Below are 12,079 nucleotides of genomic sequence, written 5' to 3'. Positions count from 1 at the left end.
GTTTCCTGCCTCTAATGTGTCCAATCCCCTAATTATCTTATATGTTTCAATAAGATCCCCCCTCATCCTTCTAAATTCCAGTGTATACAAGCCTAATTGCTCCAGCCTTTCAACATACGACAGTCCCGCCATTCCGGGAATTAACCTAGTGAACCTACGCTGCACGCCCTCAATAGCAAGAATATCCTTCCTCAAATTTGGAGACCAAAACTGCACACAGTACTCCAGGTGCGGTCTCACCAGGGCCCGGTACAACTGTAGAAGGACCTCTTTGCTCCTATACTCAACTCCTCTTGTTATGAAGGCCAACATTCCATTGGCTTTCTTCACTGCCTGCTGTACCTGCATGCTTCCTTTCAGTGACTGATGCACTAGGATACCCAGATCTCGTTGAACATCCCCTCTTCCTAACTTGACACCATTCAGATAATAATCTGCCTTTCTATTCTTACTTCCAAAGTGAATAACCTCACACTTATCTACATTAAACTGCATCTGCCATGTATCCGCCCACTCACACAACCTGTCCAAGTCACCCTGCAGCCTTATTGCATCTTCCTCACAATTCACACTACCCCCCAGCTTAGTATCATCTGCAAATTTGCTAATGGTACTTTTAATCCCTACATCTAAGTCATTAATGTATATCGTAAATAGCTGGGGTCCCAGCACCGAACCTTGCGGTACCCCACTGGTCACTGCCTGCCATTCCGAAAGGGACCCATTTATCCCCACTCATTGCTTTCTGTCTGTCAACCAATTTTCTATCCATGTCAGTACCCTACCCCCAATACCATGTGCTCTAATTTTGCCCACTAATCTCCTATGTGGGACCTTGTCGAAGGCTTTCTGAAAGTCGAGGTACACCACATCCACTGACTCTCCCCTGTCAATTTTCCTAGTTACATCCTCAAAAAATTCCAGTAGATTTGTCAAGCATGATTTCCCCTTCGTAAATCCATGCTGACTCGGAATGATCCTGTTACTGCTATCCAAATGCTCAGCAATTTCGTCTTTTATAATTGACTCCAGCATCTTCCCCACCACTGATGTCAGACTAACTGGTCTATAATTACCCATTTTCTCTCTCCCTCCTTTCTTGAAAAGTGGGATAACATTTGCTATCCTCCAATCCACAGGAACTGATCCTGAATCTATAGAACATTGAAAAATGATCTCCAATGCTTCCACTATTTCTAGAGCCACCTCCTTAAGTACCCTGGGATGCAGACCATCAGGCCCTGGGGATTTATCAGCCTTCAGTCCCATCAGTCTACCCAAAACCATTTCCTGCCTAATGTGGATTTCCTTCAGTTCCTCCATCACCCTAGGTTCTCCGGCCCCTAGAACATTTGGGAGATTGTGTGTATCTTCCTCAGTGAAGACAGATCCAAAGTAACGGTTTAACTCGTCTGCCATTTCTTTGTTCCCCATAATAAATTCCCCTGCTTCTGTCTTCATGGGACCCACATTTGCCTTGACTATTTTTTTCCTCTTCACGTACCTAAAAAAACTTTTGCTGTCCTCCTTTATATTATTGGCTAGTTTACCCTCGTACCTCATCTTTTCTCCCCTTATTGCCTTTTTAGTTAACTTTTGTTCCTCTTTAAAAGAGTCCCAATCCTCTGTCTTCCCACTCTTCTTTGCTATGTTATACTTCCTCTCCTTAATTTTTGTGCTGTCCTTGACTTCCCTTGTCAGCCACAGGTGTCTCTTACTCACCTTAGAGTCTTTCCGCCCCCTTTGGGATAAATTGATCCTGCAACCTCTGCATTATTCCCAGGAATACCTGCCATTGCTGTTCTACCGTCTTCCCTGTTAGGGCCTCCTTCCAGTCAATTTTGGCCAGCTCCTGCCTCATGCCTCTGTAATCCCCTTTGCTATACTGTAATACTGACAAGGTCCCAGCACCGAGCCTTGCGGTTCTCCACTAGTTACCTCCTGCCATTCTGAAAGGGACGCATTTATCCCCACTCTTTCTGTCTGTCAACCAATTTTCTATCCATGTCAGTACCCTACCTCCAATACCATGTGCTCTAATTTTGCCCACTAATCTCCAATGTGGAACCTTGTCAAAGGCTTTCTGAAAGTCAAGGTGCACCACATCCACCGGCTCTCCCCCGTCAATTTTCCTGGTTACATCCTCAAAGAATCCCAGAAGATTAGTCAAGCATGATTTCCCCCTCGTAAATCCATGCTGACTCGGAACAATCCTGTTACTACTATCCAAATGCTCCGCAATTTTGTCTTTTATAATTGACTCCAGCATCTTCCCCACCACTGATGTCAGACTAACTGGTCTATATTTTCCCGTTTTCTCTCTCCCTCCTTTCTTAAATAGTGGGACAACATTAGCTAACCTCCAATCCACAGGAACTGATCCTGAATCTATAGATCATTGGAAAATGATCACCAATGCGTCCACAATTTCTAGCGCCACCTCCTTAAATACTCTGGGATGCAGACCATCAGGCTACCCAACACCATTTCCTGCCTAATGTGGATTTACTTCAGTTCCTCCGTCACCCTAGGATCTCTGCCCACTAGAACATCTGGGAGATTGCTTGTACCTTCCTTAGTGAAGACAGATCCAAAGTACCGGTTCAACTCGTCTGCCATTTCCTTGTTTCCCGTAATAAATTCTCCCTCTTCTGTCTTCAAGGGACCCACATTTGCCTTGACTATTTTTTTCCTCTTTACATACCTAAAAAAGCTTTTACTATGCTCCTTTATATTATTGGCTAGTTTACCCTCATACCTCATCTTTTCTCCACGTATTGCCTTCTTAGTCATCTTCTGTTGCTCTTTAAAAGAGTCCCAATCCTCTGGCTTCCCTCTCTTCTTTGCTTTGTTGTACTTCTGCTCTTTTATTTTTATGCTGTCCTTGACTTCCCTTGTCAGCCACGGGTGTCTCTTACTCCCCTTGGAATCTTTCCTCCTCTTTGAGATAAATTGGATGGAGTTGAGGGGGGAGGTAAAGGGACAGGTGTTGCATCTCCTGCGGTTGCAGGGGAATGTGCCCGGGGATGGGGTGGTTTGGGCAGAAAGGGACGAAAGGTCAGAGCCTCAGAATTAAAGGATGTTCCGTTGGGAAGGAGATGAGGGGAAATGCTTTTAATCAGAGGGTGTTGAATTTGTGGAATTCATTGCCACAGAAGGTTGTGGAGGCCAAGTCGGTGGATATTTTTAAGGCAGAGATAGCTGGAGTCTTGATTAGTATGGATGTCAGAGGTTATGGGGAGAAGACAGGAGAATGGGGTTAGGAGGGAGAGATAGATCAGCCATGATTGAATGGTGGAGTAGAATTGAAGGGCCGAATGGCCTAATTCTAATACTTTCATTGATGACATTATGACCTGATGACTGTCCAACTTCACCTGATAGACAATAGACAATAGACAATAGGTGCAGGAGTAGGCCATTCAGCCCTTCGAGCCAGCACCGCCATTCAATGCGATCATGGCTGATCACTCTCAATCAGTACCCCGTTCCTGCCTTCTCCCCATACCCCCTCACTCCGCTATCCTTAAGAGCTCTATCCAGCTCTCTCTTGAAAGCATCCAACGAACTGGCCTCCACTGCCTTCTGAGGCAGAGAATTCCACACCTTCACCACTCTCTGACTGAAAAAGTTCTTCCTCATCTCCGTTCTAAATGGCCTACCCCTTATTCTTAAACTGTGGCCCCTTGTTCTGGACTCCCCCAACATTGGGAACATGTTTCCTGCCTCTAATGTGTCCAATCCCCTAATTATCTTATATGTTTCAATAAGATCCCCCCTCATCCTTCTAAATTCCAGTGTATACAAGCCCAATCGCTCCAGCCTTTCAACATACGACAGTCCCGCCATTCCGGGAATTAACCTAGTGAACCTACGCTGCACGCCCTCCATAGGAAGAATATCCTTCCTCAAATTTGGAGACCAAAACTGCACACAGTACTCCAGGTGCGGTCTCACCAGGGCCCGGTACAACTGTAGAAGGACCTCTTTGCTCCTATACTCAACTCCTCTTGTTATGAAGGCCAACATTCCATTGGCTTTCTTCACTGCCTGCTGTACCTGCATGCTTCCTTTCATTGACTGATGCACTAGGACACCCAGATCTCGTTGCACTCCCCCTCCTCCTAACTTGACACCATTCAGATAATAATCTGCCTTTCTATTCTTACTTCCAAAGTGAATAACCTCACACTTATCTACATTAAACTGCATCTGCCATGTATCCGCCCACTCACACAACCTGTCCAAGTCACCCTGCAGCCTTATTGCATCTTCCTCACAATTCACACTACCCCCCAGCTTAGTATCATCTGCAAATTTGCTAATGGTACTTTTAATCCCTTCGATGAAGTTGTTGTAAACCCTTTTGCACCCATTCCAATTGACTAACAAACCCACCCTTCCCTTTGTCTCACCCTCCACTCAAAAAACACAGGAGCAGGTCATCTGGCCCCTCGTGTCTACCCCCACGCACTGTGATCATGACGACCCCACCACGCACCTCTACCTCCTCTTTAACAACCTCAAATTACTGCTAACCTCAATATCAACCTGCTCCGATCTGCCTCCATATCTGAATAACCCATTCCATTTCTCCATCCCCACCGCAATCTCACAATCCTCCTCACTCTCAACACTCGTCCTCCCCGTCCACCCTCCCCCACCTCACGAAATTCCCCTCTCCATCCCCGGATAAAAACTCCGGGAGAGATGTCTGTTGTCCATCCGATGTGGTCGGGGTGAAACCCCGGGCAAGGTTTCAGTTGTCCGCCCGCCTGTGCCTGAGGCCGAGCGGCCTCTCCCCCGGTCTCGGGGCCGCGCTGCCCGAGTCTCCCCCCGACCCCCGGGGACTCTCTGATTCTCTGCTTCTCCCCCCAGTCTCCGTCACCCTGGATGTGGAAACAGCGGGTCCGGAGCTCGAGGTGTCTGAGGATCGGAAGAGGGTGAGACTGACCCTGACCCGGAGGGGTCTCCCTGACACCGGGAAGAGGTTTACAGGCAGTGCGTGTGTGCTGGGATCGGAGGGATTCACATCGGGGAGACATTACTGGGAGGTGGAGGTGGCGGGGAGTCGGGGCTGGAGTCTGGGAGTCGCCGCAGAGTCTGTGGAGAGGAAGGGACCGGTCACACTGACCCCGGAGACTGGAGTCTGGAGCATCAGGCGGTTGTTTGACGGGTTTGATGCATTCACCTCCCCTCCATCCCGTCTCCCCGCCCGTCCCATCCCCGGGAGGGTGGGAATTTATCTCAGTTACGAGTCCGGGACAGTTTCATTTTACGACGCGGACACCAAGTCCCATCTCCACACCTTCACTGGGAATAAATTCACGGGGAAACTTTATCCTTTCTTCGGGCCTTGGTTTGGAAACAACTGGCTGAGAATCTGCTCCGGTTCCGCTCCGGGTGTGTAAAAGGGTCGGGTCCCGGGACCGGCGTCAGGAGCGGGGCTCAGGGGCTGTGGGGCAGAAACCCGGTGGACAACAGGTCGGCGCTGAACGGCTCCCATTTAATCCCCAAATTCCGCGTCGTAAAACCCCAGTGAGCGCGGAAATAAAACCAGGGGGAATGTAAATGTGGGAAGAGAGAAATAAACAGCAAGTGGAATCAGAGCTGTCGATCCGTTCATTTCAACGCGTTAACTGCGTCACTTCTTGGTCCCGCCACTAGATGGCAGCAACGCCACGCGGTGCGACCACAGACCAGCTGTAACTTTGAGAATTAACTTTGACAATTGCAGAAAGAGCGGGAATCTGATTTAATAAGTGACTTTTGTCACCTGTTACCACACCTGCGGCCCAAACCACATGCATGGCTTAAAATGGGGAATAAAAGCAGAAATTGCCCCAAATACTCAGCAGGTCAGGCAGCATCTGCAAGGTGAAACAGGCTTTACATTTCAGGTCTAATACAAGTCAAGTCAAGTCAAGTTTATTTGTCACATACACACACACGATGTGTAGTGAAATGAAAGTGGCAATGCGTGCGGATTGTGCACAAAAAAGAATTACAGTTACAGCATATAAATAAAGTTAATAAGTTAATATAGAGAAGACAAAATTTAGTCCCTGGAATTATAAACGTTAACAGTCCTGATGGCCTATGGGAAGAAACTCCGTCTCATCCTCTCCGTTTTCACAGCGTGACAGCGGAGGCGTTTGCCTGACCGTAGCATCTGGAACAGTGCGTTGCTGGGGTGGCAGGGGTCCCTCATGATCTTGCTTGCTCTGGATCTGCACCTCCTGGTGTATAGGTCCTGCAGGGGGACGAGTGTAGTTTCCATGGTGCGTTCTGCCGAACGCACTACTCTCTGCAGGCCCATCCTGTCCTGGGCAGAGCTGTTCCCAAACCAGACTGTAATGTTGCCGGACAGGATGCTCTCTCCAGCCCCAGAGTAGAAGCAATGAAGGATCCCCAGAGACACTCTGAATTTCCTCAGCTGTCTAAGGTGGTAAAGGCGCTGCTTTGCCTTACCCACCAGTGCGGCAATGTGCGTTGCCCATGTCCGATCCTCTGTAATGTGGACTCCCAAGTATTTAAAACTGCTCACCCTATCCACAGTAGACTCATTTATCTCCAGTGGCATGTACGTCCTTGGATGTTTAGCCCTTCTAAAGTCCACAATCAGCTCCTTAGTTTTAGTGACATTCAAGAGGAGGCTATTGTCCTGACACCAGAGTGCCAGATCAGCCACCTCCTCCCGGTAGGCCTTCTCATCGTTGTTGGAGATCCGGCCCACCACCACAGTGTCATCAGCAAACTTGATGATGGAGTTTGAGCTGAACCTGGCCCCACAATCATGTGTGTACAGGGAGTACAGTAGGGGGCTAAGGACGCAACCATGGGGGGATCCTATGTTCAGGGTGAGGGAGCTAGATGTGTGTTCCCCCATCCTGACCACTTGGGGCCTGGCGGTGAGAAAGTCCAGGACCCAGGCACACAGAGGCGGTGCTAATCCACAGTTCCAGCAGCCTCTCAGCCAGTCTGCTGGGGACTATTGTGTTAAAAGTTGAACTAAAGTCAATGAACAACATCATCACATAGCCCCCCTGGCTGTCCAGATGAGAGAGAGCGGTGTGCAGAACCTGGGAGACCGCATCATCCGTGGACCTGTTCGGACGGTATGCGAACTGTAGTGGGTCCATGTTGCGAGGACGATGAATGGTCTTTCCATTCGGATTTTCAGGATCTGTGTTTTTTTTTTACTTCATCCAGTTGATTGGGTGATAGGAATGTGAGACTGAGCATATACTGTCAACAAAAAAACAGAAAACGTCCGCATTCAGCAGCTTGGGCAGTATACTATGGGCACAGCGCTGTGGGGTTTAAATATAGCACTATGTCCACAGTGCTATGGGTCACAGACTGCTCAGGAAATTTACATTTACCAAGGGTGACCATCCCTGTGGGGTGCTGGGGGAATGAGATGCTGACGTTCAGGTGAATTGTTAAACTCCAGTGACATCCGCTCCATTGGATGGACTTAGTTTCGTATAGTTTAGTTCATTTCAGAGGTGCAGATCGGAAACAGGCCCTTCAGCCCACCTAGTCCGTGCCGAACCATCAACACTATGACCATTACCATCAACACTATCATACACAATGGGGACGTTTTAAATTTCTTAACGGAGCCAATTAACCTACAAATCTGCACGTCTTGAAATGTGGGTGGAAACCAGATCACCTGGAGGAAACCCATGCGGCCACACTGAGAACGTACAAACTCTGTGCAGATGGCACCCGTAGTCAGGATTGAACCCTGACGCTGTATATCTAAAGTTTAAAAGACAGTTGGACAGGAACATGGATAGGAAAGGTTCAGAGGGACGTGGACCAAATGTGGGGCAGGTAGGACTAGTGTAGATGGGGCATGTTCGTTGAGATGGGCAAGTTGGGCTGTTGGGCCCGTTTCCACACTGTATGACTTAATTGGTGCATCAGGCTTGACTTGGTGTAATGAATATTTGAATAATTGAGTAGGCAGCATCACCAGAGAACTTCAATAGGTGACATTTCGGATTGTGTCGGAAACGTCGCATGTCCATGTTCTCCAGAGATGCTGCCTGATGAGCGTTTGACTGCACTGGGCCTGTGCTCACTGGAGTTTAGAAGAATGCGGGGGGACCTCATCAAAACATAGTAAATAATGAAAGGCTTGGATATAGTGGAGATGATGTTTCCACCAGTGGGAGAGTCTAGGTCTAGAGGTCATAGCCTCTGAATTGAAGAATGTTCTTTTGGGAAGGAGATGAGCAGGATTTTCATTTTGCCAGAGGGTAGTGAGTCTGTGGAATTCTTTGCCACAGATGGCTGTGGAGGCCATCAGTGGATGTTTTTTACGGCAGAAATAGATAGATTCTTGATTATTTCGGGTATCAGAGGTTATGGGGAGAAGGCAGGAGAATGGGGTTAGGAGGGAGAGAGAGATCAGCCATAATTGAATGGCGGAGTAGACAATAGGCCGAATGGTGGGGCAGCGGTAGAGTTGCTGCCTTACAGCGAATGCAGCGCCGGAGACTCAGGTTTGATCCTGACTACGGGTGCTGTACTGTACGGTGTTTGAACATTCTCCCAGTGACCTGCATGGGTTTTCTCCGAGATCTTCGGTTTCCTCCCACACTCCGAAGACGTACGGGTTTGTAGGTTAATTGGCTGGGCAAATGTAAAAATTGTTCCTAGTGGGTGGAAGAATAATGTTAATGTGCTGCGTGGAGCCGGTGGGCCGAAGGGCCTGTTTCTGCGCTGTATCTCTAATTCTAAATGTCCCAATTCTGCTCCTATCACTTGTGACCCGCTGAATTACTCCAGCACTTTGTGTCCTTTTGAACATAATATTCTCGAGTGCAGCCTCACCAATCAGTTGGACAAAGTGAGTGCTGTGGTCTTTGCAGATGGGACACTGAAAGATGTGAAGCTCCCACGGTCAGTCCAGGCGTAGGTTGGGTGACCAAGTCAAGGGCTCCCAGGAGAATTTTTAATGAATGAACACGTTTAAACACGGCTGTTTGGCTATCCCTTTTCACTGAACAGAATGATTTAGAAATAAACACAACTGTTTTGTTGAATGGCACTGTGGATAACTTCCTGGAACTTCACTTCTGCAACTTATGTTCATCCCCATGACCACAGCTTCAAAGAGTTGCCAATCTTTGAAGCAGGGATGAGACTCTGGGAGCGGTGGCCCTTGTCACGTGCGGAGGGCAGGTCACTCTGCTGTCCTGAGTTACGTCACTCTGCTGTCACGTGCCGTGGGCAGGTGGTCGGATGAGCCTGTTAGAAACATAGAAAATAGGTGCAGGAGTAGGCCATTCGGCCCTACGAGCCTGCACCGCCATTCAATATGGGGAGAGGGGGGGGGCAACGGCGGGGCCCGTCTCCATGGAGACGCGACCTGGTCCCAACCTGGACAGGGAAGAGGGAGGAAAAAGGGGAAGGGCGGGTTATGGGGGGGGAGGGAGGGAGATGTTTGGGGAGGAGAAGTGACGGGGAAAATGAGGAGGGGGGGTGAGGGATGGGAAGGGAGGAGGGAGGAGGGGTGGGAAAGGAGGGCAGGCAGAAGAGGAGAGGTTGAGGGGAGAGGGACAAGGTGGGATACATAGATAAATAGACAATAGCTGCAGGAGGAGGCCATTCGGCCCTTCGAGCCAGGACCGCCATTCAATGTGGTCATGGCTGATCATCCACAATCAGTGCCCTGTTCCTGCCTTCTCCTCATATCCCTTGGTTCCGCGAGCCCCTACAGCTCTATCTAACTCTCTCTTGAACATATCTGGTGAATCCACAGATTCACAACTCTCTGGGTGAAAAAGGTTTTTCCTGATCTCAGTTCTAAATGGCCGACCCCTTATTCTTAATCTGTGTGTGACCCCTGGTTCTGGACTGCCCCAACACCGGGAACATGTTTCCTGCATCCAGCGTGTCCAATCCCTTTTATGTGTTTCTATAAGGCACGGTAGCGCAGCGGTAGAGTTGCTGCTTTACAGCGAAAGCAGCTCCGGAGACTCAGGTTCGATCCTGACTACGGGTGCTGTACTGTAAGGAGTTTGTACGTTCTCCCCGTGACCTGCGTGGGTTTTCTCCGAGATCTTCGGTTTCCTCCCACACTCCAAAGACGTGCGGGTTTGTAGGTTAATTTGACTGGGTAAATGTAAAAAATTGTCCCTAGTGTGTGTAGGATAGTGTTAATGTGCGGGGATCGCTGGGCGGTGCGGACTTGGTGGGCCGAAAAGGCCTGTTTCCGCGCTGTATATATATGATATGATATGATATGAAGACCCCCGCTCATCCTTCTAAATCCCAGTGAATACCAGCCCTGCAGCTCCATTCTTTCATCATATGACAGTCCCGCCATCCCGGGAATTAACCTCGTGAACATGCGCTGCACTCCCTCAATAGGAAGACACCTCATTCCACGTACCTACCACCCTTTGTATAAAAAAAAGTGACCCCTCACGTTCCTGTGAAATCTTTCCCCAGTCTCACCTTAAAACTATGTCCTCTGGTTCTTGATTCCCCGAATCTGAGTAAAGGACTCTGTGCCTCTACCCTAGCTATTCCCCTCAGGATCGTATACATCATCATAAGGTGACACCTCATCCTCCTGCGCTCCAAGGAATAAAGTCCGAGCCTGTTCAACCTCTCCCTATTGCTCAGGCCCTCAAGTCCTGGCAACATCTTTGTGAAACTTCTCTGTAATCGGACTTCCGGTTGAATGAGCCATGAGATGGCAGATTAGGGTAAGAGCTCCCGACATTTTGAGTTAATATTTACCCACTACAACTCGAATATTTCCAAAACTTTTGTTGCAGTTTCGTAAATATTGTGGGTCAGGATTATGCCTAGAGGAAAGAGTAAAAAGTCGACGCAGATGGAGTTTTTCGATGGTGAGGGGGAAGGGCCTAGCCGAGCTTCCTCAGCTAGCAGTGCAAGGGAGGACGATGATAAGCAAATGCACCCAGATAAGGAACGAGAGAGAGCGGACCTCAGCCTCATATTGAAAGAGTTGAGAGAGTTTAGAAAGGACAATAGTGAGCAGCTGAACGGAATTCAGGAAGAAATTACTAAGACGAACACCAGAATCGGGGAGGCAGAAGAGAGGATTGACGCGGCTGAAAACAGGCTACAGGTGGCAGAGGACGTGGTGACGGAGCTGCTGCAACTCCAAATATACCTAGATGCCAAATTGACGGATATAGAGAGCCGCTCCAGACGTGAAAATATCTGAATTCATGGAGTTAAAGAGGGAGCAGAGGAGAACTCCCCGTCAATGGTGGATTTTGTGGAAAGTTTGTTGCGGGAAGGACTGGGGCTCCCGGCCGCCTTTAAATTACGGGTAGAGAGAGCGCACCGAGCTCTGATGTCGAAGCCGCCCGGGGATGCCCGACCGAGGTCCATGGTGGCCAAGTTGTCAAGTTACAGGATGAAAGAGGAGCTGCTTAGACTGGCCTGGCAGAATAGAGGATTTCAATACCTCGAGAAGAGAGTTAACCTGGATCACGATTATGCGCCAGATGTGTTAAAAAAACGGAGGGAATACACTGAAGCGAAAAGAATCCTGAAGGAGAAGAAAATCAGATTTCAAACTCCATTTCCGGCCAAGTTAAGAGTTTTCTACCTGGAGGGAACAGTGGTATATGGATCGGCGGAGGAGGCGACGGAGGATATGGCGAAGAGGGGACTCCCGGTGTCGGTCATCAAACACCCGGAGTCCCTTTTGGAGCGGATCCAGCATCTCACTTGGCGTAGTGCCGGGAGACCGGGGAACCGGGAGAGAACGGTCAGGAAAGTGGATTTCAAGGAAAAGTTACAGGCTTTTAGATGCCAGGACTCGGGATAATGACTGAACCGAAAGGTTTGAATGGCAGAGGTGACCAAAGGAAGCGGGTGAGTCGAGTTTTGATGTTGGGGAGTTTCAGGACCCGTCTCCCATCGGAGGACAGACTTTAAGGCCTTGTTTTTACTCGTTACATTAAACGAGCATGGTATAGGCTATGAACAGTTGGAAGTCCGTTTATTTACTTTAGTGTTATTATTGTGTTTTTGTTTTGTAGTTGTTTTTTGGGGGCTGTTTCGTGCATGGATA

General features: G+C 48.8%; 1 protein-coding gene across 1 annotated transcript in view; it reads left to right on the top strand.

Moving 5' to 3' along the window:
• The window catches only part of LOC144603152 (zinc-binding protein A33-like), a 52,575-nt gene extending 47,019 nt beyond the window's left edge, over positions 1-5,556 (top strand). Inside the window, exon 6 of the mRNA XM_078416312.1 lies at positions 4,879-5,556. Within this exon, the coding sequence (XP_078272438.1) occupies positions 4,879-5,411 (533 nt within the window). The 3' untranslated portion in view covers positions 5,412-5,556. The remainder of the gene's footprint in view (positions 1-4,878) is intronic.
• The last annotated feature ends 6,523 nt before the right edge of the window (positions 5,557-12,079 follow it).

Source organism: Rhinoraja longicauda, chromosome 19 (assembly GCF_053455715.1).
Source record: "Rhinoraja longicauda isolate Sanriku21f chromosome 19, sRhiLon1.1, whole genome shotgun sequence".
Classification (NCBI taxonomy): Eukaryota; Metazoa; Chordata; class Chondrichthyes; order Rajiformes; family Arhynchobatidae; genus Rhinoraja; species Rhinoraja longicauda.
This window is presented reverse-complemented; position numbering and strand designations above follow the sequence as displayed.